Below are 22478 nucleotides of genomic sequence, written 5' to 3' on the forward strand. Positions count from 1 at the left end.
GGTGACAAAAGCTTTATTTTGTGCGTCTCACAGCATCAGGAAAGTATAAAACTGGAGAAAGGGCCTGGTTTAGAGGTGTAGGGATTCCTGGGGCCACCAGAGCACGGCTTTAGGGTGTAAACCTGGGAGGGAGTGGATGGGGGGATTTACAGTGGGGGCCCCCAGGCACCACAGGTTAGGAAGGCCCCAGGCAAATTCAGATTCTCCTGAGAGAGGAGGCAAGCTGCGTCAGCCAGCCCGGGCAGAGAAGAAGGGCAGAGAGCGGACGTAGGAGTCCAGTCGGGAGCGGAAGAGCTCACTCTGCACAGTCTGGCCGAGGGGACACAGAGGATTCTTCACCACCAGCTCCACGTACAGCTACGGAGAGCAAGGCTGTTAGAGCAGAGCTTTGCACACTTCTCCTTTCAACCCCAAACCTAGTACAACCTCAGAGGTGTGTGAACGCACTCAGAGTAGGGGCTGAGAGGCAAGCAAGGAGTTAATAGGTGGTGGCCGTGTTGACTTCAACAGAGATATAACACAATAGGATCAGGGCAGGGAAGCTGGGGCGTTCGGGGCTCTGACTACCTCCCTGGCTGTTAAGGGGCTCTGAGAAAGGGTCCCTGGGGCTGGCACTGACCGCGCTGTAGATATGGTGCAGCACATCTCGGATGGGTCCCACACCCAGGTCGGTATTCATGACAACCTTGATCCCAGTGGGCGTCTCGTAGTAATGGAGTTTGTAACGGCTAGTTTGGAAGGCCAGAAAGCCATCTTTCCTAGAGATGAGGACGGTGTTAAAGAATGGGAGTGGAAGTTCTCCCAAAGAAATCCTTTGGATCCCCTTCAAGGCCGACCCCCGCTTCGTCTAAGCATAGCCTCGGTGGGATATGGAGTGAACACGCCTCCCATCTGCGTCCCTCAATTTAGCCCCTGTGCAATCTCTCTACTTTGAGCCCTTCCCCACCCCCCGCTCCTGCAGGCTCCTGCACACTCGATCCGAACTCAGCCTCTCTCTTTAAGCCCCCTTCCACCCCAGGCAGTTCCGCTCTGCCACAAACTCCCAAGGCTAGCCCTCCTCGCCACACCCCCCTCGGACACCGTACATGTCTAGCGGGGACATCTTGCTGACAAACGAGCGGATGGAGAAAAGCATCCCATACATCAGCTTGTACTCCTGGAGGGAGAGGGGCAAAGTTAGTCTCGGCTGTTGAGGGAGACGGGGTGGGGGTGGGATGCGCCGGGGTTTGGAGAAGCGGGGCTGGGCTGGGACTCTGTGCATTTAGAGATGCGAGGACCCCCGGGCTGCGCCGACGCCCTCTCGTCACCTCCTCCTTGGGGATCCCTGCTTGCTTCTTGCGGTGCCACTCGCTGTAGTGCAGACACACTCCATTCCGGTCAAACAGGTACAGATTGTGGACAGTCATCTGCAGGGCAGGAGATGTGAGCCCCGCTACGGGACCGCCCCCACCCCGCAGACTCAGGTTCTCAGCCCCGGATCGCTAAAACAGGTGGGGGCCCCGCCACCGGACTCACCGGAACTGCTCCGAGTGCCCGTCAAGGGCCACTTCCGGCTTCCGAAGAGCCCCGCCTTACCGGGTCCTCAAGCTGCCGCGACCGGACATTAACTCCGCCCCGATAACGCCTGTTAGACTCCGCCTCCCTCTCTCTCAGCCAATCCGTGGCCTCCGAGGCTGCGCACGCGCACCCGGGCACCTTCGAATCCAGAAACAGAGGGGCCGCCGGTCTGGTCTCGCGGGCTGGTGACGTCATCGAGGCGAGCGAGGCGGGGCTGCGGGCAGTGGGCGGAGGCTGCCAACGGTTTTGAGTGTGGAGGACGGCGGGAGAGGAGGGGGCTTTGGTCTTTTGGGGCCGGGGCTCAGTGGTGGGGGAAATCCCTGTTTCCACCTTGGCAAGTTGAGGCCTGAGGACCGGAGGTGTGGGGAGGAATCGGAACGGGGTAGTTGGAGGCGAGGGTCTCAGGCTAGGCTTGGGGGCGGCGTGCTTGTGAGAGCCGTCTGAGATCGTGACTGAGGGTTCCCGGGGTTTCTTTTGGGGCGGCAGAGGGGGTATTCTGGGGGGCCCTGCTATGGCTCTCTTGCCAGGAGGGGTCAGAGGGGCTCTGCAAGGGAGTTGACCCTGGGTAGAGCGGTGAAGTGGGCGGGGTGAGGTTCCTGCGTCTCTTGAAAATGGAGCCAGTGAGGCGCCCATGAGGCAGCCGGACAGAAGCTGGAGCCCTTGCTGGGCCTGGGTGTGAGAGCTGACCATGGGTAGCCGGTGCCGGTGCCGGAGCTGATGTGCAGCTTCCGGCCCTCCTAGCTGGGACCGGGACCTGCGGAGGTGCTGTGGCCCGCAGCTGCCCCTCGGCCCACCCCTCTGCGCTGTGCCCTCCTCTCCCACCCTTCCTGAGAGCTGGGGAAAGGGAGGTCTTTGCCCTCTCCATGGCCTGTGGAAACCTTTTCTGTAACCAGAAAGTCTCCATACCCTTATTCACTGAGGACCCTGGGCTTGGGGTCTTCCTCCTTTTTCCTAAATCTTCCTTGTCTGAACTGTGCCCCCTGGACGCTGCTAAAGTGGAACCAGGAGTTCCCAGCTTTGTGCTGCCCCGGGGTGTCCATCCCCTGTGCTCATGGCAGCCTCAGCAACCAGCCCCAGTTCACCCCTCCGGCCGGAGGATCTCCTGAGTGAGTCTTCAGAGCCCCCTGGCCTAAACCAGGCGTCCTCGGAGGTGACCTCCCAGCTCTACGCGTCTTTGCACCTCAGCCGTCAGGCCGAGGCCACAGCCCGCGCCCAGCTGTATTTACCCTCCACCTCCTTGCCTCCCGGTGAGGCTGTAGACGGCTTGGCCCAAGAGTTGAGCCGCAGCTTGTCGGTCGGATTGGAGAACAACCTGAAGAAAAAGGTGAGGGAGGGGCATGTGTCTTGGAGACCTTTAGGGGACCAGACACCAGAGTCTTCGGTTTGGGGACAGGAAAAACAAAACAAAACAGCTATGCCGAGATGTGCCAACTGAGATTGGTACTCCTGTTGCCGGATTTTAAATTGCCTTTAAGTACATAGTCATGCTAATTCCTGGGAGCAAATGTTTATGAGCCAGAGAATGACCTGGAACGTTATAATTTGGAAAATTGTGAAACTCCTTGGTGTGTTTTGTCAGAGACACCTGCACTCTGGGGCAGGCTGGTGTGCCATGGCTGGGACCTGGGCATGGCGGGTCTGGGTGAGGTTTCCTGTTCTCAGGAGGGAACTGGGAACTTCAGGATAGAGGCGGACTATGCTAGGATCCTTGCAGCGCCAAAGCTCTTTGTGTGGTTCACAGTTTGGCACGTAAATCAGCACAACGCGGTTTAATCAATGACACACGTTGCACAGAAGGTAGTAATTAGTGTTGGATGGAAGAGGTGTCATAGTCTTCAGACGGCCCAGGTCTTCCAGCGTTTGAAAACTGGTAGCCATGGGCCACATGGTCTTTGGACAGGGTGTTTGCCCTCGCTGGAATGAGTTGCTGTTTACTTGGCAAGAATCCCGGCCACCTTAGTCTTAACACCCGCCCACTTGATTCACTCCTTTCTGCTCTTTGCAGGCCCTTGGGTTCAAGGTTAAGGCCTTGTTTTTTTGGGTCTGTTTTGCTTTTCTCACTCTCCCAGGTGCTGGAGTAAAACTTCTACCCTGGGCATGGTAGAATATAGATTACACCAGTTGCCTATTATTTCCCTGTGTTTATTTCCTAGGATGGTTCTAAGCATATCTTTGAGATGGAAAGTGTTCGGGGTCAGCTTCAGACCATGCTGCAGGCCTCTCGGGAGTCGGCCTACAGTGAGTAACGCTTCCCTTGAGCTGTGAGGGACAGCCTGGCTGTAAGGGGCGGGAGCACGGGGGAGGAAGCAGGAGGAAAGCGAGACCTCGGAGGTAGATTCCAGAAGAGGCTGCTGCTGTTAGGGGGCGGGAAGGGGGGGGGGGCAAAGAAAGCACACTCCTCTTCACCCTCAAGTGGTCTCTCTTTCCTGTCCTGACCTGACCCCGGCTGTGGGGTCTCTCTGGCTGCCACAGGGGATTCCCTTGCTGCAGGTGCTGGCTCAGAGAGACGGGAGGAGGACTCCTTTGACAGCGACAGCACGGCTGCCTTGCTCACGTGAGTGCTCCCTGGGGCGTTCCTGTCTCGTTGTATTCTTGGACATCTAAAAGTTCTCTTTGTCAGTTCCCCATGTGCTGCCTTCGTGATTCTTAAGGACCCAGTAAGCTTGTTGGCTGGCTCTGTTTGCATCTTTTGCCATCTCCTGCCCCCGTTACTCCTTCAGGAACCTAGGCACCTGCTGCCTGGGACCTGGCTTGGTCTCAGCCTCCAGTCCTCCTTCCCCCAGAAGAGTCAGCTTCGTTTCTGCTGAGACTTTTGCTTCTGGGAGTGTGCTAGAGAACAGGGCTGGGAACCTTTCTTTCTGCCAGCTGCCATTTGGATATTTGCAACATCATTCACAGGTCAAACGCAGTCATCAACTTCATCAGCCTGCTCTAGACTTATTAAGTTTCATGTCCCACCTGTGATTGCCTTGGTAGGGCCAGGCCTAATGGTCTGTGGCCCTTATCCAGCCTGAGGGTGGGGTGTTCCCAACCCCTGACATAGAGGAAGGAGCATTATAGAATGAACCACTGACCTATGTGTTATTAATGGCTCTTTTTTTTTTTTTTTAAGATTTATTTATTTATTTGAAAGGCAGAGTTACAGAGAGGCAGAGGCAGAGAGTGAGAGGTCTTCCATCCACTGTTTCACTCATCAAATGGCCTCAATGGCCAGAGCTGAGCCGATCCAGAGCCAGGAGCTTCTAGGTCTCCCACTCGGGTGCAGGGGCCCATATACTTGGGCCATCTTCTACTGCTTTCCCAGGCCATTAGCAGGGAGCTGGATTGGAAGTGGAGCAGCCAGGACTTGAACTGGTACCCATATGGGATGCCGGTGTTGCAGGCAGATGCTTAACCTACTGTGCCACAGCGCCACTCCTCCCTTTTTTTTTTTTTTTTTTAAGATTATTTATTTAAAAGGCAGAGTTAGAGAGAGTAAGAGATGTTCTGTCTGCTGGTTGACTCCCCACATGAGTGCAACAGCCAGGGTTGAGCCAAGCTTGAGCCAGGAGCCTGGCACTCCATCTGGGTCCCCTATGTGGGTACAGAGGCTCAAACACGTGGGCCATCTTCCACTGCTTTTCCCAGGGCACTGACAGGGAACTGAATCGGAAGTGGAGCTGCCAGGACTTGAACAGGCGGTTGTATGGGATGCTAGCGTCACAGGCTGCAGCTTAACCTGCTGCACCACAGCGCCTGCCCTGCAGTTTATAGCTCTGTTGCTGAATAGGCTGTGACTTTGAACACATCGCCTGCCCTTTCTGGGTGTGAGGTTTTTGTTTATAAAATCTCACCACTGAGCTAGTGGATCTCAAAAGCTGTCCCGGCTCAAACATCCTCATTCTGATTTGCTCAGCACCCGACCCCTGCCAGACTTGTCTTCACCTAGCTCGGCGCAAGCCCTGGAGGAGCTGTTCCCCCGCTATACCAGCCTTCGGGCAGGGCCCCCGCTCAATCCTCCGGATTTCCAGGGCCTGAAAGATGCACTGGATTCAGAGCACACCCGCCGCAAGGTAAGACCTGAGGGCCAAAGATTGGAAACCGGGAGCCTGAATGCTGAAGAGGGCTGAGGGTTAAGAGCCTGACAGCTGGTTTGGTCCAAATGCTTCTTCATGGTTTCTTCTTTAACCACCCAGCTAATGTGGCCGCACCTGCCCTCTAGTTGTCAGTCGGCTCTCTCTCTTACTTCCGTCGTGTAGCTTATCACTCTGATACATGAGGGCACTTCAGAGAGTTCACGGAGAATGAACTCAAAAGATAAGTGTACGTGGGTACAAAAATTTTCCAACTTGTACACGGTTTCTCCGTAATAGGCATTTCCCATGAAGCTTTTGAAGACCCCTCATATGTTGTTTGTGTCTCCCCTCTAAAACCTGAACTCTCTGAGGTCAGTACCTTATCTTGTTCAACACTGGCTTCCTCTGGTCTAGAATATTCCTGACAAGGTGGAAACCCTCCATGCGTGTCTGTTGTGTGGACAGCCACATTTGTCAGCTTGTACAAAGGGTTTGTAGCTCTTGGTGATGAGAGCTTTATCTCAGTGAGCCTCAGCCTTAATGTCTAAAGGGGACAGTGGGAGAGAGAGCGTGAAGGGACAGAACCATTGGTTGTCACTTTGGGCACCGTTTCTCCTGTTTGAAACTGCCTGGGCGTGTGTGGAAGGTTGTCCCCTTGGCTCGCTGTGCCGCGTCTTGGTGTCCAGGGAGCTTCTGAGGGCAGGAGTGACTTCCCACCGCAGCAGGGTGGGCTGCCGCACCTCTGCTAGGAGGTCTCTGGGGATTTCCATCAGGAGACCCGGGGAGCGAAGAGCCTGGAAGCTAAGCACTGGCTTCCTGAGAAGGCAGAGGAAGGCGTTGGAGGTCTTGGACCGTAAGCTTCCTGCTCCAGAATTCCTGCTCCTCTCTCTCCAAACCGTATCCTTGTTCCGGAGGCCCAGGCTTCCTGGCTCCAGCTCATTTCCCCTGAGAGAGCTGGACCGTTCGGCCGCACTGAGGATGGTAGCACCCAGCCTCCCCCCCCCCCCCTTGTTGCAGCATTGTGAGCGCCATATTCAGAGCCTGCAGACCCGGGTGCTAGAGCTTCAGCAGCAGTTGGCCGTGGCTGTGGCTGCCGACCGCAAGAAGGATGTCATGATTGAGCAACTGGACAAGGTGCCTGGGGAGCAAGAGGCGGGTGGATCCCTCCACGGAGCACTGAGTAAGGGAGTAGCCAGCCAGTGTTTCTCTGTGTCTGCTAGCAGCTGAGCAGAGGGGTGGCTGTGTCCTGGGAGAAGGTGCCTGTCAACCTTGAAATTATTTTTATTATTTTTAATTTGAGAGCCACAGAGACAAAGAGCTTCCAATGCATTGGTTCACTCTCCAAATGTTCCTAACAGTGTGGGCTGAGGCAGGCTGAGAGTGGAGATCCAGTCTGGGTCTCCCTTTTAGATGGCAGGGACCCAGCTACTTGAGCCATCGCCTGCTGCCTCCCAGGGTGCACTTCAGCAGGAAGCTGGAATTGGAATCAGAGCCAGGACTTGAACCCAGGCACCCCAAGATGGGATGTTGGCATCCCTAGTGGCATCTTAAATGCTAGGCCAAATGCTCACTCCCCAAAAAGTTGTTCTAAAGTTTCATTTTATTTGTTTCTCCTGAGACTCTGGCCCGCGTGGTGGAAGGCTGGAACCGGCATGAGGCTGAGAGGGCGGAGGTGCTTCGAGGACTTCAAGAGGAGCGCCGGGTGGCAGAGCTCACCAGGAGTAAGCAGCAGGAGGTGAGCGACCTGGCCCACGTGGCGTCTGCACGTGGAAAGGGGCAGGAGGAGCTCTACAAGTGGGCTCCCGCCAGACCAGCCTCAGCCTTACAGTAACCACCCTGACTCTTGTACCCTCTTCCTCTCCCTTCCCTGTTCCTGCCGACACACTTGCGTCACTGATGGCCTCCACTTGTCCTCACATCGTGCCGTCTCCTCTTCCCTTTGGCCCCCAAGTCATTCAGTTGACGCTGTGAGTGAGTTTCCGCCTGTTCATCTGTCTCTGTTCCTCTCTCCTGGAAAGACAGTGACCCGCCTGGAACAGAGCCTCTCTGAGGCCATGGAGGCCCTGACTCGGGAGCAGGAAGCCGCCAGACTGCGGCAACAGGAAAGAGAGACGCTGGTGAGAAGGCCGTGCTGCGCTGATTCCATTGGAAGCTGTCGTTTGTAGAGAGCTGCGGGCGGGCGGTGGAGTGTGAGAGTTTATAACGGAATTTGCACTGGGGCAGTGCTTCCCAAAGTGTGTTTCTTAGAACACTAGTTCTGCTCTGTATTCTACAATAAGCTCGGCCACCAGTGAAGCATGAGAGACTGCCAGTTGTATCTCCAGTAGAGTACTGGAATCTCATCCGGGACCTGTTTTCAAATAGAGATTTCTGGAACTTGTTCCCAGAGGTTGTGATTCAGGAGGGGCTGAGGGAACCAAATATTTTCAGAATTTTTCTAGGTGGTTTTGTTGAGCCTGGTTTGGAAGCTCTGACCTAGGGCAAGGCCAGAAATGGTGGAGATTTCTGAGAGCGGAAATGAAATGACCTCTGTGAGTTGGCAGCCAGGCTCGGAACTTGCTGCTGTAGGCCACACGCACGCTGCTTGAGTGCTGCCACTTGGGCCTTAGCAGGCTAATGCAGCAGTGCCCCGGGAGTCAATGCTTGGCCTGTCCATGATTATAAGTTGGATTTTTCTAGTCTGTGTGGAATGTCTTGTGATGGTAACAGTGACAGCTGTTGTGTACCAAGTGCTGCCTGTGTGCTAAATACAATACTTTTTACTTTAACCCTTGCAATATAGATCCTGTTATTATCTCTGTTTTACATATAAGGGGGTGTGTCTAAGAATGATAGAATTAAGATTCAAGCTGAGATTGGACCTGCGTCTCCTAACTCTAGAACAGGAGTTCTTATGTACTGTGCTGTAATCTTGGGGGGTTTGTCAACTCCTGTCTTTTTTTTTTTTTTTTTAATTTTATTTATTTATTCGAGAGGTAGAGCTACAGACAGTGAGAGGGAGATAGAGAGAGAGAGGTCTTTCATTCTCTGGTTAACTCCCCAAATGGCCGCAATGGCTGAATCTGGGCCAATCCGAAACCTGGAGCCAAGAGCTTCTTCTGGGTCTCCCATGCAGGTGCTGGGACCCAAGTACTTGGGCCATCTCCCACTGCTCTTCCAGGCCACAGCAGAGAACTGGACTGGAAGAGGAGCAGCCAAGACTAGAACTGGTGCCCATATGGGATGCTGGCACTGCAGGCAGAGGATTAACCTACTATGCCACAGCATTGGCCCACTCCTAGGCATAATTCTCAGCGGGCACATTGATTGAGGGGGAGGAGACAGATTGCTGGTTCCTTGAGGTCGACTAAAGATCTTGGTTTTCTGAGGCTGTAGGAAGAGGAAAGGCAAGCACTAACCCTGACCTTGGAGGTGGAGCAGCAGCGGAGCCGTGCCCTGCAGCAGGAGCGGGATGAGGCTCGGGCTGGGCAGCTCAGTGAGCGTCGGAAGCTGGAGACCCTTCAGGTCGCCCTGGAGGAGGAGCGGCAGAGCTGGGCCCAGCAAGAGCGCCAGCTGAAGGAACGCTGCCAGGCACTGCAGGAGGAGGGCCAGGCTCAGCTGGAGAGGGAGAAGGTACAGTGGCGTTGGAAGAGCTGGGGACTGGGACGAGGTGAAGAGCGAAGTCTTCAGGTGGGATGGGATGTAGAACATGGGATGGAGAGTCAAGGGCTGTGTGTGCGAGATAAGGCTGAGGGCCCGGGGGAGCGAGGCGGCTTCAAGTACGTGAAAGGCCCAGGAGTGAAGTTAAACAGAGATGGGGAACAGGACGATGATCGTTATTTAGGGTACGGGGTGATGAGCTGGGGGGTGGAGGCGACCAGGGGGTGGCGAATGAAGCATGTACCTGAGTGTGATTTCCCTCCCCTAGGGAAGCAGCCAGAGGGAGGCCCAGGCGGCGCGGGAGGCGCAGCAGCAGCTGGCGCTGGCGCAGTCCGAGGTGCGGCGGTTGGAAGGAGAGCTCGACACGGCTCGGAGAGAGAGAGACGCCCTGCAGCTGGAAATGAGCCTGGTGCAGGTCGGAGGCGCGGGCTCTTGAGGCCACTTTTTCTGGTTGAGGAAAGTAGGTCTGAGGCAGAGTGGCCACTGAGGGGTCCTGGGAGAGGCCCCATTTCCAGTATTTGGAATTTACTCCAGTGGCTTAGTCTGTTACGCTGCTGTAACACAGTGCCTGAGACTGGGCCGTTTTGAAGAGCAGAAAACCATTTCTTAGAGCTCTGGAGGCTCACAGTCCAGGTCAGGGGCTCCTATCTGTGAGGGCCTCTTGCTGACTCACAGCTCGGTGAGGGAGCTGAAGATCAAAGCTGCAGACTCAAAGGCCTTTGTGATCCCGCGAATCCATTCATGGCGGCAGAGCCCCCAGAGCCCACGCACCCACCATGAGGCCCCACTCCCAGCACTGTTGAACTGGGGATTACATCTCCAACACAGGCTTTTTAGAAGACACATTCAAACCGCACAAACAGCTCCTGTGTAGTGTGGGTTACACTCTGTCCTGAACTCAGAGCCAGTTCTCGCTGAGTGACGGTTTCCCCATAGCGTGTCGGATTGAGCTAGTGTCACTTTGGGGAGTCAGTAGACGAAATTCTATTAAATATACCTTATGTTGTTTTAAAAGAGGTGACAGCACACTTGGTGAATTGACTGCTCTAAGCAGGAGAGCACTTTGTTCAGGGCCCCGACTGCAGTCGGCAGTCTGCTGTGGAATTCCCAGGACCTGAATGGCATTCATCCCTCTGGGTGCCCAGAGGCCCAGACGGTGGTGCTCATTTACTTGGTGCATCCCTATAATAGCACAGGACACCATAGTGCTCACAAGTTGTTTGTGGGACAGAATTAGATTTTTTGAAAAAGATTTATTTTCATTTATTTGAAAGGCAGAGAGGAAGAAAGAGAGAGAGATCGTCATCCTCTGGTTCACTCCCTAAATAGACACAATGGCCAGGGCTGGGCCAGGCTGAAGCCAGGAGTCTGGAACTCCATACAGGTCTCCCACTTGGGCCTTCTGCTGCTGCTTTCTCAGGCGCATTAGCAGGGAGCTGGATCGGAAGCAGAACAAGTGGGACTCGAACCAGTGCCCATATGGGATGCTGATGTTACAGGCAGTAGCTTAAACTTACACTAAGCCATAATGCCAGCCCTAATGTAACTGGACTTAGAAAAACACTTTCTACCTAGCTAAGACAGTGACTCTTCGGTTCGAGCCAATCAGGTCCTTGCCATGGACTAGAGCAGGAGTTGGCAAGCTTTTGCTGTAAAAGGTGAGACAGTAACTGTTTTTGGCTCTGTAAGTCAGATGGTGTCAGTTGCAACTCCTCAACTCTGCTGTTACTGCTCAGAAGTAGCTATGGACAGTATGTAAACAAATGGGCATGGCTGTGCTCCAACAAAACTGTTTACAAGAACAGGCAGTGGAGGGCTGGATTGGGCGCCAGTTGCTGATTCCTGGAGTAGAGGAAAGGGTTAAAGCTCATGGTGGAGGCGCAGCATTGCAGAGGAAGGAGCACTGGAGAGGGAACCAAGACACTCAGTTCTACCTGTAACTAGAGTTTTGACCTTTAGGGGCCTGGTTTGTCTGCTTGCTTGTTTTTCTTTTTTTCCTGAGAAAAGCAGGAGGGTCAGAGGTGGGCAGGTTTAATGTGTAATACGTGCTAAGGGCACATTGGTGGGTTCCTAAGAACAAGTCAAGCCGGAGAATGAGTGACCCGTTGGAAGGGAGTTAAGAAGTAAGAGGAGGGACCGGTGTGGAGGCACGGTGTGTAAGCTCTGCCTGCAGTCCGCACAGCCCGTATTGGATGCCGGTTTGAGTCTGCTTCTGATCCAGCTCCCTTCTAATGCACCTGGGAGGTAGCGGAAGATGGCCCAAGTGCTTGGGCCTCTGCCACCCATGTGAGAGACCCGAAAGGAGTTTGTGGCTCTTGGCTTCGGTCTGGCCAAGCCTTGGCCATTGCAGCTGTTTGGGGAGTGAACTAGTGGATACAAGATCTGTTTATCTCTCTGTCTCTCCTGTTGTGTCACTCTGCCTTTCAAATAAATAAAATAAATCTTAAAAAAAAAAAAAAAAAAGTAGTAGGAGGAGGGGTCGGTGTTTGTTACAGCAGTTAGGGCACTGTGTGGGATGTCCATATTCCATGTCAGAGTGCCTGGTTCAAGTCCCAGATACTCTGCTTCTGATCCAGCTGCCTGCTGATGTGCACCCTGGGAGGCGGCAGATCATGGCTCAAGTACTTGGGTCCCTACCACCCTTGTGGGAGTCTTGGATAGAGTCCAGGGCTCCTGGGTTCAGCCTCACCCAACCCTGTTTGTTGTGGGCATTTTGGGAATAAACCCAAAAATGGAAAAAAATCTACCTTCTCTCTGTCTCCTTCAAATAAGATGTAAATAAATAAATACAAAGTTAAAAAGGAAAAGAAGTAACAAGAGTAAAAAATGACTGCAGATGTCACAGAGCTTGGGTGTTTCAGTGGGGAGCAGTGCCATTGGGGCAGGAGGTACAATAATGACAGCTTTGAGGGTAGAAAACCAAATAAGCTGAATTCAGGATGTGCTGTATTTGGGGTGTAGCCATAGAGAGCTGGGTGCGTGGACTTAAAACTTGGGGGAAAGGTGTAGACTAAAGAGATTTATGAGAAGTGTTAAGATATAAATGGTAGCAAAAAACCTGGCCTAAATGCCGAAAGTTTTATTATACACATGTGAATCATCAGTGACCCAAACGTGGGCATACAGTGGGAAAGAGGACCAGGGAGAGAACGCCAGGAAACATTCCGCCTTATGGGCAGCTGGAGGAAGAGCAGTGAGAACAAGGCGATGTGGCATCGTGGGAGCTGAAGGAGGAACGTTTGTGGGAGGAAGAATTGACCTAGCGTGTCGGTGTTGCAGTGACATCACATAAAGGAAAGACTGAGCCTTCACCACAGTGGATTTAGAACTGAGCTCTGGGCCGGCGCTGTGGCGTAGCAGGTCAAGCTGCCGCCTGCAGTGCCTGCATCCCATATGGGTGCCAGTTTTGAGTCCTCGCTGCTCTACTTCCCATCGAGCTCTCTGCTATGGCCTGGGAAAGCAGTGGAAGGTGGCCCAAGTGCTTGGGCCCTGCACCCATGTGGGAGACGAGGAAGAAGCTCCTGATTCTTGGCTTTCTGGCCTGGCTTAGCCTCAGCTATTGCAGCCATTTGGGGAGTAAACTGGTGATGGGAAACCCCTCTCTCTGTCTCTCCTTTTCTCTCTCTGTAATTCTGCCTTTCAAATAAAATATAAATCTTTAAAAAAATATAAAAAAGAAAAAGAATGAAACTCTTTGCAGGGAAGCCCTGGAGCTGGAAAGCAGGAGTATGAGGGGCAGGTGGAGGCAGCAGTTCTGGACGCTGCTTTGGGAGGGTGGGGCTGTGGCTCACTGCGTGCCTGCTGGCTGTGGGCACTGTGCCAGGGGCCAGGCTGTCCTCTCAGACACAGAGAACGGATTTGATTGCTCTGTCAGACATTTCTTTTGGTAAAAATTGTATTTCTTTTGCCCAAAGTCATTTTTTTTCTTTTGTGTTCAGATAAGGTGTTTCGTGGTTTAAAAGCAAAGGGAACCTCTCTCACTCCTTGTGGCAGAATTTTTGTTCTTCCTGCCTCTGGCCTCTCCCCGAACCTCTTCCCAGTCCCAGCAGAGCTGAGCTGACTCGTCCCATCTTCCTTCACCGCCAGGCCCGGTATGAAAGCCAGCGGATCCAGATGGAGTCGGAGCTGGCTGTGCAGCTGGAGCAGCGGGTGACAGAGCGGCTGGCGCAGGCTCAAGAAAGCAGCATACGGCAGGCCGCCTCCCTGAGGGAGCATCACAGGTGCCTGAGGACTGCCGCGTGCCACTTCTCCCCGACACGGGCTGCTGTCAGCGCGCTGGCTCCCTTTACTGATATTTTATTTCTTTTCATTCTTTTTTCTTTTCTTTCTTTCAAGATTTATCTGGAAGACAGTTACAGAGTAGGGGGAGAGACAGAGATCTCTGGCCACAATGGCCAGTGCTGAGCTGGGCTGAAGCCAGGAGCCTGGAGCTCCATCTGGGTCACTCGTGGGTGGCAGGGGCTCAAACTCTTGGGCCGTCCTCTGCTGCTTTCCCAGGCCATTAGCAGGGAGCTGGATCAGAAATGGGACAGCCAGAACTGGACTGGTGCTCATAGGGGATGCCGGCGTCGCAGGCTGTGGCTTAACCCACTGTGCTGCAGCATCTGGCATGTCCCTTTTCTGGTTTCTAATCTGCTGGCTCCCAGTGGACTTTCACTCCTGTCAGCCAGGAAAAAGTCCCTCCTGGGAAGGCCGCTGTCAGGTGCTCAGGGAGAGGCAGAAGTGCCTGGGAATTCTCATTCCTTAGGGAACAGCCCTTAACAAACTGCTGAAGGGCATGGGACTGGAATTCCCAGTTCCCATGGCTGGTGCTGTGGCATAGCAGGTAAAACCACCACCTGCAGTACCCCATATGAGTGCCGGTTCGAGTCCTAGCTGCTCCACTTCCAATCCAGCTCCCTGCTAATGTGCCTGGGAAAGCAGGAGAAGATGGCCAAGTGCTTGGGCCCCTACCAGCCACAAGGAAGACCTGGTTGTGCTCTTGGCTCCTGGTTTTAGCTTGGTCCAGCCCTGGCCATTCTAGCCATTTGGGAAGTGAACCAGCAGATGGAAGATTTCTCTCTCTCTCTCTGCCTCTACCTCTGCCTCACCTTCTCTATAACTATTGCAGATAAATAAATAAATAGATAAATAAGTTTTTGGGAAAAAAAAAAAAGAATTCCCAGTTCCCCGCTGGGGTAGCTCCAAGCTGCGTCCTCCGGGCCTCCTTCCCATCTGTTTCACCTCTCTTCACCCTCACTCCCTTCCCCTATGGAAACACTTCTTAAATAAATCACTTTCCTATTTAAAAAAAAAAAAAAAAAAAAAAAAAAAAAGAATTCCTGTAATTTGCAACAGAATGGATGAAACTGGAAAACCTCATACTTAGTGAAACAAGCCAGTGTTCCCCCTGATCTGTGATAACTAACAGAGCACCTAAAAGGTAACTTGTGTGTGAAATCGACACGTTGGATGCAGTGACTTTGAATAGCCTTTGTCTCAATTGTTGAGGAACAGTTTTTTTTCCATACTACTTAGTATAGAGTTAATCATATGTATATAAAGTGAATTGAAAATAGATCTTAGTAAAAAATAAGAATGGGACTAGGAGAGGGAGGAGGAAGAGGGGTGAGGGCGGGTACAGTGGGGAGAATCACCGTGTTCCTAAAGTTCTTATGAAATGCAGGAAGTTTGTATTCCTTAAATAAAAGGTTTCTGGGGGGACAAAAGGGAAAAAAAATCACTTTCTCATAAATGCTCATCTCAGCCTCTGTGTCTGAGACCCCAGCTCCGTCCTGTCTCTGTGCTGTGCCCTACAGTGCTCGGTCTCTCACTGTCTCCCGTGCCCACAGTCTGGCCCTTCTCACGTGATCACTCCTGTCCCTGGTCTCAGTCTTCTCTCACCTGTGTCCCCACAGGAAGCAGCTGCAGGACCTCAACGGACAGCACCAGCAGGAACTGGCCACTCAGCTGGCTCAGTTCAAGGTGGAAATGGCAGAGCGCGAGGAAAGACAGCAGCAGGTGGCGCAGGACTACGAGCTCAGGTGCTGTGCCCCGGAGGATCCCCCGAGACCCTGAGACCCCGGATAGCGTCTGCGGAAGAAGTGCACCCCGGGAGGTCTGCCCGCTTTCAAGTGGGCCCGGGCTGCTTTCAGAGTTTCCCATGCCTGCCGGTCCACCCTGGCCCTTCCTAGCCTCCAAGCCTCTGCTTTCATAAAGGCCCTTGTGCTACCCCTCTCTCCCCTCCACAGACTGGCCCGGGAGCAGGCGCGAGTGCGGGAGCTGCAGAGTGGGAATCGGCAGCTGGAGGAGCAGCGGGTGGAGCTGGTGGAGCGACTCCAGGCCATGCTGCAGGCCCACTGGGACGAGGCCAGCCAGCTGCTCGGGGCCTCCCTCCCGCCTGCCGACCTGCTGGTATGCAGTGCCCCCGGCCAAGTCTCAGAGCCCCTCCTCTGGACGTCCCGCTCCCTCTCCCTCTCCAGGGAAGTGCTGAGTTCCTGGGGCCTACATCAGGGGAAAAAATGCGGGGACTTTCCCCAAGAGTGACTGTCTCACCAAAGGAGTCTCTTCCCTGGCCGCAGCTCCCCCAGGCTGGCCCCGTCTCCCCGTCCCGAGAGGTGATGACTGATTTGTACCAGTTTTAGGGAATGACAGCCAAGTTCATCCAAAAATTGGCACTAAGTCCTACCCTGGAGTAGGGTAGGGAGTCTTACCCTGGCCCTTCTTGTGTTGCTGTCTCCTACTCCCTTCTTTTAATTATGAAATTTTTATTACTAGCTAAAATATTCTGGGGGAGGTGGGTGTTTGGTGTGCAGAGGTTAGGACACATCCCATGCTAGAGTGCCTAGGTTCAAGTCCTAGCTCCACTCCTGATTCCAGCTTCCTGCCAATGCACACCCATGGGAGGCAGCAGGTGCGTATCCCTTCCCCAACATGGGAGACTCAGACGGAGTTCCCAGTTCCTGGCTCCAGCCCTGGCTCAGCCCCAGGTATTACAGGCATTTGGGAGGTGACTCAGCAGATGGGAGCTAGCTCTGTCTTGCAAATAAGTAAGCACTTTTTGCAATAGGTAATAACACACACACACACACACACACAATAATATCCACATGATTTTTTAAAAGTCTAAGCTGCTCAAGATGGTATAGAGAGAAAATTTACCTTCTTCTGTCCTTGTACCCCAGTCTCCCAGTTCCCCTCCGCAGAAGCAACCTCTGCAGGTCTCCAGTGCCTCCCCCTGCCTCCCTGCCCGCTGCCCCCACCAAATGGTTGCCTTTTGTACCCTGCTGTAATAGCTTCTATTCAGCCAAGCACTGCCTGAAGGTATCTTTGTGTACTAGAAAATTCCTAGAAATAGATCAGCAATGAGCAGCGGGATATTTGATAGAAATTTGACAGATACAACCCAGTCCCCTCGTAAAGAAGGTCTATTGATGTCTTAACCTTATTAGCACATCTGTTTAGCACATCTGTACCGTGTCGCCTCTTGAAACCCATCGGGCTTTGGTCCTTGCATCTGTCTCTTGGCCAGGTTCCTCCCGCCTGCCCCGCCAGCCCTGGGCCTCAGGAACCAGAGAAGGGGGACAGGAGGTTCTGGCCCGTGCCCCCCGTGGCCGTGGCCCTGAAGCCAGTGTTGCAGCAGAGCCGCGAAGCGAGGGAGGAGCCTCCGGGGGCGCCGCCTCTTCTCTGCAGCCCCTCTTCAGATCTCAGCCTCCTGCTGGGGCCCCCCTCGCACAGCCAGCATTCCTTCCAGCCCCTGGAGCCCAAGCCAGATCTCACTCCGCCCACAGGTAACTGGGGTTCGCCCTATACTCATGAGGCGGCCCCCTCCCACCTAGCTTTCCTTCAACGAGAGCTGGAGTTGGGCACTGGGGTGCCGTCAGGAGCTGAGGCTGCCAACCCTCCTGTCCTTGGGCGCTCATGGCCTCCCCTTGCACGCCCACGCCTTTCTCTTGCTAGACCAGCGCTCTCTCTCCCTGGACGTTCTTGCTCCTCATAACCTGACTCGCACCAGTCAGTCATGGCACTGCCTCTAGCCAGGATCCCAGACATTCACACAGAAATCCTAGGTTCAGTTAGAGGCTTGGTAACCATTCTTTGGATCAGCTGACATCGGGTTTAGTGTTCACCCCAGGATAGCCAGCTGTGACTTGGGTGGTGTTCTGTGTGGCACACACGTGCCAACCTACGTCAGACTAAGGAGGAGGAATCAGTTATATCACAGTTTAAAAGTTTTTCTTTATGTACTAATAATAGAAGGGGGCCACACATGTCTGTCCATCATTTCTGTTCTCTGAGGGGTGTTTGTTTAAAGTTGGAACACCACAACTCTCTTCTTAGAGTTCAGCTGCGCTGTCTCCCAGTCACCTTGAACCCTTCCCTCGGCAGCTCTTTCAAACTCCCATTGGCTCCCACCCGACGTCCCTCGGTCCCTGGGCATTGGGTAAATTGGTTTGTGGGGCAGCCCTTCCACCTAACAAGGCACGCGCACCCACCCACCCCCGTTTCACTCCAGCCGGGGCCTTCTCGGCCCTCGAGGCCTTCCCTGGCGACCACGGGGCGGAGCGGCCGTTCCCTGAGGAGGATCCTGGGTCTGACGGCGATGGCTTCCTGAAGCAAGGGCTGCCGCCGCCGGCTTCCCAGCTGGAGGGCCTCAAGAACTTCCTGCAGCAGGTGAGGCCCTCCTCCCTGTGTGCGCCGCCTCCCCTCCCGCCTCCCCCTACTCCAGCACCCGGGGCTCTGGCTCCATTTCTCTTCAGGACCAGTGCTCTGTCTCCACTCCTTACATAGTATCTCAGTCCTACTGTGTGATTCCCTCCTGGATCTTAGCCCTCGCTTCACACTCCGCCTCCCTTGGATACTGGCCTCCGCCCTCATCGGTCCTCTAGGGAACTTTGCTCTCTTGTCCCCCCAGCTGCTGGAGACAGCTCCCCAGAGCCACGAAAACCCCCCCACTGACCTGCTGCCCTCGAAGTCTGGTGAGTCCCAACTCTGAAGGGAGGGCCTGGGGCCAGCGGAGGGTGGGAGCTGGTTTCCCAGGACGGTAGCTCTTGGTGCCGGCCCTCACTCATGGGTCTCTTTCTGCTAGGTGCGCGGACTGTCCCGGCATGGGAGGATGCCCCTCAAGTGCCACGCCTTCCACCCCCTGTCCATAAAACTAAAGTCCCCTTGACCATGGCGTCCAGTCTTTTCCGAGCCCATGAACCTCCGTCCTCCCAGTCACAAGGCAGTGGTCCTAGCAGTGGCTCCCCAGAGAGAGGTGAGCACGTCCTGGCTTCCCAGGGAGAGAAGAGGGGATGTGGAGCCCGGAGCTGGACTTAGGGGGGTCCTGGGGAGGTGGGATGAAGGCTGGGGGAAGCGGCCCTCGGGTGAGGACCGATACTGACACACCCCAGGTGGAGATGGACTCGCATCCCCGAAGCAGCTGATGGAGGTGTCCCAGCTGTTGCGACTGTACCAGGCTCGGGGCTGGGGGGCTCTGCCTGCCGAGGACCTGCTGCTCTACTTGAAGAGGCTGGAACACGGCGGGTATGAGCCTGGGGGAAGAATGGAGCAGGTGGCTTGTGTGGTGCACACTGCATAGTCTTTTGTCTTCCTCGGGGGGGGGGGGTGAGATGCAGACCCCCAGGTCCCCTTCTCTCACTGAACCCTGCTCCCTTCCGTCTCTTCCTCTCTACTGCTGTCTTTCTTTTCTTAATGTTTATTTTCATATACTTGAGAGAGCAACAGAGAGAGAGAGAGAGAGAGAGAGAGAGAGAGAGAGAGAGTCTTTTATCCACTGGTTTGCTTCCCAAATGCCTGCAACAGCCAGGGCTGGGCCAGGCTGAAGCCAGGAGCCAGGAACTCCATCTGGGTCTCCCACATGGGTGGCAGAGGCCCAAGCACTTGACCTGCTGCCTCCCAGGGTGTGCATGGGAGCGGAAGCAGAGGCGGGACTCAATCCCGGACACTCCAAGGGGATGCAGGCGTCCCAAGGGACAGTTTGACCTGCTGTGCCATAAGGCCCACCCCTAACTGCCTTTTTCTTCAAAACAAAACTCTTTGTCTTTTTTTTTTTTTTAATATTTTTTATTTATTTGAGAGGCAGAGTAACAAATAGGGAAGGAAAGAGAGAGAATCTTCTACCCACTGGTTCACTCCCCAATTGGCTGCAACAGCCAGAGCCAGGCCAATTTGAAGCCAGGAGCCAGGAGCTTCTTCCAGGTCTCCCATGCAGGTGCAGGGGCCCAAGGACTTGGGCCATCTTCTACTGCTTTCCCAGGCCATAGCAGAGCGCTGGATCAGAAGTGGAGTAGCCGGGACTCGAACCGGCACTGCAGGTGGAGGCTTAGCCCACTACACCACAGCGCCGGCCCCTTTTCTCTGTCTTTCTACTGTGGTTTTCCCCTCTTTTTGTCCTGCAGCTTGAAACTCAGACGCCCAGGATTTGGCTGTCTAGTATAACACTAAAGTCTCCCCGATTTGATCCCCAGTCCTAGTGCGTTTATCCTGGTTCTTAGGAGACAGAATTGGCGAGCAGCTCTTCCGTGCATGCAGTGTTGGGTAGGGTTGGGGGTGGGAGAACAGCTCCCTGTCCTCACAGCCCTGGTTTGCACGGCAGGACCGATGGCCGAGGGGATCCTGTCCCCAGACGGAACACAGACTCCCGCTTGGGTGAGATGCCCCGGAAAGAGGTGAGACAGAGCTGGGCAGGGAGCAGGGGTGGACAGGGCCCCTGAGCAGGTCCTTCCGCTGCACCATCCCCGCCACCTCCACCCCTGCAGGCCCAGCCCCCGCCTGGTGCAGCGTGGACGCCTGGGGGTTCGGCTCCCGCCTCGCCTTCCCCACGATGCTGACTTTTTCTTCTCTTCCTCAACTCTGATTCCCTCGCAGGCCCTCCCGCGCCGCCTCGCCACAGCCCCCAAGACTGAGAAGGCCCCCGCACGGAAGAAAAGTGCACACTCTGCTCCTGGCAGCGTGAGGGGCCGAGGGGGGGTGTGGAGATAGGCCCTGCCCCCATCATCTTCTCCCTCCTCTCGTTACTATTCTAATAAACGCGTAGTAGCCTGTATTAGAATCTGTGACTCACAGGAATGTGGGAAATGAAGATATTTGTAGGCACCGACTTCGTAGAGAAACCACATTCTGTTGGCTGTTTCTGATGCGTTCTGTGTGTATGTGTGATGTTCTCTGGGAGAGAACACGAGTACTTGGAAGATGGGCTCTGACTGGATCCCAGGAGTTCAAGTGAGCTTTGACGAACTCTGGTTGGTAACGGAATTATGGATGTTCGCTATTTTTTTAAAATACATTTCTGTATTTTCTAAATTTTCTAAAGCAAGTATGTGTTATTCCAGTAATTGGAAAAAATATACTTTTAATAAAAAAGAGTAAGTTATTGTGTAAAAAGTTTGAGTAACAGTGTGGTTGTTGGAGGAGTGTTCTCCTTTGAAAGCAGAAGCTGCCGTCAGGGTGCGCTGGTGGGATTCCTACCAGCTGAGTCTGCATCAGCTGGCCGTGTGTGGCCAGTGTCCTCACTCTGGGCGCTTTAAATGCGTGAGATCAGCGTCCTGGCAAAGAAAAGAAAAAAGCCATGTTTACAAAACTTCCATCCCACCTCTCAGCAAAGCTAACCCAAAAAACAGCATTAGGGAAGAAAATGACATCTGGGGGCCTCCGGAGAGTTCATGGAAAACGCGTATGATGAAAAACTGCCGGAGTTCCATTGAAACCCACAGGAAAAGTGGGTGCAGCCCTTAACCTACGGCTCATTTCTGGCTATCTTTTAAATATTACTCATTTGGAAGTCAAGGAAAAGGCTCCCATCTGCTGTTCACTCCACACATGCCTGTGGTCCCAGGTTGCACTGGGCTGAAACTGGGAGCAGGGACTCGCTGCAGGTCTCCCTGACGGTGGCAGGGACCCAGCTGCTCAAGCGTCGCTGCTGCCCCTAGGGGCTGTATTAGCAGGCAGCGCTGATGCGGGATTAATCAGCATCTTAATGACGAGGCCAGATGCCTGCCTCTGAATTCCCTTTCCACAGGGTTTCTGAAGTAACCTCAGACATGAAGTCCCCAGTTCATGGTGCATCGCTGTAGAACGCATAATCCCATTTTCATTACACTGGACGAGGAGGCCCAGGGCACAGTGCAGGGGGGAGGGCCCTAGGGGGTGTTGAGGGAGAGAATTTAGCAGGTTCCGAGGAGGGCGGGCCCCTCTGTTGGACCCTGAGTTATTGGATTAGCTCGAGGACAGGCCTGCTCATGTAGAAACGCACGTAGTGTTTCATATGAATAAGCAGGCCTGAGTTCCTTCCACCTCAGCGACTTCCCAGCCCCGAGGGATGGGAAACGGAAGAAAGATGAAGATGGGTATCCAGCAATTGTGTGGCTTCTCCCGCTCCGCTGAGTCCAGGACAATGAGGCCCTCAACCCAGCTCAGGGCTACTTTCTGTAGCAAGGACAAGCGAGAAGCAAAAGGCAAATGGGTGCGAGATGGCACCAGGCTCAGGCTCAGCGCCCGTATGAGCCCTGTCTGCCCACCTACGGAAATGGTTGCTTTTCCGTTTTTTGGTTTGTTTTTTTTTTTTTTAAATAATTATTTGGTTTCTGATGGCCATGCTGGCTCCTTTTTCTTTTCTAAGATTTATTTATTTGAAAGGCAGAGATGCAGTGTACGAGGTGGGGGTGGAGAATCAGAGAGAAAGAGATCTTCCATCCGCTGGTTCACTCCCCTACTGGCTACAGTGGTTAGGGGCTGGGTCAGGCCAAAGCCAGAAGCCAGGAACTTCTTCCAGGTCTCCCACACGGGTGCAGGGGCCCAAGGACTTGGGCCATCTTCCTCTGCTTTCCCAGGCCATTAGCAGGGAGCTGGATCGGAAGTGGAGCAGCAGGGACACAAACTGGTGCCCATGTGGGATGTTGGCGCTTCAGGCAGAGGTTTACCCTTCTATACCACAGCACTGGCCCTGCGAACTCGAATTTACGGCACAGTCATCAGCAAGAGATGATTTTGTACCATTCCAAAAAGCTGGCCAGGTGACCCTCCAGTTCCTTCTTGCCTCCTTATCTCCTGGAGTCCAGCCTGCTGACGCCCATCAGCATGCCCCATATTTTTCCTGACGTGCAGCTCTGACAGGGGAATGTTCCCCGAAACAGTGTCCCAAAACCAAATCAGGAAACGGCACGGTGCTGACAGAGCCGGTCTGTGACACTGACATCTCTGTGCATGCAATCCCTTCCCTGCAGACCACCCAGCAGGCTGGGGAGG

General features: G+C 54.1%; 2 protein-coding genes and 1 long non-coding RNA gene across 8 annotated transcripts in view; 1 reads left to right on the forward strand and 2 right to left on the reverse strand.

The window, feature by feature from the left end:
- Nucleotides 1-1700, reverse strand: TRAPPC1 (trafficking protein particle complex subunit 1). The gene is made up of 5 exons (XM_002719062.5): nucleotides 1516-1700; nucleotides 1308-1406; nucleotides 1086-1156; nucleotides 620-758; nucleotides 1-357 (listed from the first exon to the last, which is right to left on the reverse strand). The coding sequence occupies exons 2-5, from the start codon at nucleotides 1404-1406 to the stop codon at nucleotides 229-231; spliced, it is 438 nt and encodes a 145-aa protein (XP_002719108.1). The 5' UTR covers nucleotides 1516-1700; the 3' UTR covers nucleotides 1-228.
- On the forward strand, nucleotides 1650-20618 carry CNTROB (centrobin, centriole duplication and spindle assembly protein). 6 transcript variants are annotated; one of them, XM_051825205.2, is made up of 19 exons: nucleotides 1650-1765; nucleotides 3711-3795; nucleotides 4030-4111; nucleotides 5453-5609; nucleotides 6630-6746; nucleotides 7231-7347; nucleotides 7631-7729; nucleotides 8988-9224; nucleotides 9520-9666; nucleotides 13338-13471; nucleotides 15149-15274; nucleotides 15482-15644; nucleotides 16762-17020; nucleotides 17746-17903; nucleotides 18145-18208; nucleotides 18319-18489; nucleotides 18626-18758; nucleotides 19831-19903; nucleotides 20103-20618. In XM_051825205.2, the coding sequence occupies exons 2-19, from the start codon at nucleotides 3735-3737 to the stop codon at nucleotides 20214-20216; spliced, it is 2412 nt and encodes an 803-aa protein (XP_051681165.1). In that variant the 5' UTR covers nucleotides 1650-1765; nucleotides 3711-3734; the 3' UTR covers nucleotides 20217-20618. The 6 variants fall into 6 exon arrangements, with proteins under 6 accessions (XP_051681165.1, XP_051681164.1, XP_008268986.2 ...); XM_051825204.2 differs by having other exon boundaries at nucleotides 4048-4111; XM_008270764.4 differs by lacking the exon at nucleotides 1650-1765 and adding an exon at nucleotides 1773-2881.
- The window catches only part of LOC138846203 (uncharacterized), a 24558-nt gene continuing 22646 nt past the window's right edge, over nucleotides 20567-22478 (reverse strand). The window contains exon 2 of the long non-coding RNA XR_011383655.1: nucleotides 20567-20779. This is a non-coding gene — a long non-coding RNA (uncharacterized lncRNA). The remainder of the gene's footprint in view (nucleotides 20780-22478) is intronic.

The sequence above is a fragment of the Oryctolagus cuniculus genome, chromosome 17 (assembly GCF_964237555.1).
Source record: "Oryctolagus cuniculus chromosome 17, mOryCun1.1, whole genome shotgun sequence".
Classification (NCBI taxonomy): Eukaryota; Metazoa; Chordata; class Mammalia; order Lagomorpha; family Leporidae; genus Oryctolagus; species Oryctolagus cuniculus.

What these genes read in the sequence shown, in the direction of transcription:
- TRAPPC1 (XM_002719062.5), bottom strand. Translation starts at nt 1,406, where the DNA reads ATGACTGTCCACAATCTGTACCTGTTTGACCGGAATGGAGTGTGTCTG. An exon ending in AAGATGTCCCCGCTAGACAT is followed by an intron (nt 759 to 1,085) that starts GTACGGTGTCCG and finishes CCTCATCTCTAG; the next exon opens with GAAAGATGGCTTTCTGGCCT. An exon ending in TGCACCATATCTACAGCGCG is followed by an intron (nt 358 to 619) that starts GTCAGTGCCAGC and finishes TGCTCTCCGTAG; the next exon opens with CTGTACGTGGAGCTGGTGGT.
- CNTROB (XM_008270764.4), top strand. Translation starts at nt 2,609, where the DNA reads ATGGCAGCCTCAGCAACCAGCCCCAGTTCACCCCTCCGGCCGGAGGAT. An exon ending in CAGAGCACACCCGCCGCAAG is followed by an intron (nt 5,610 to 6,629) that starts GTAAGACCTGAG and finishes CCCTTGTTGCAG; the next exon opens with CATTGTGAGCGCCATATTCA. An exon ending in GTGAGATGCCCCGGAAAGAG is followed by an intron (nt 19,904 to 20,102) that starts GTGAGACAGAGC and finishes ATTCCCTCGCAG; the next exon opens with GCCCTCCCGCGCCGCCTCGC.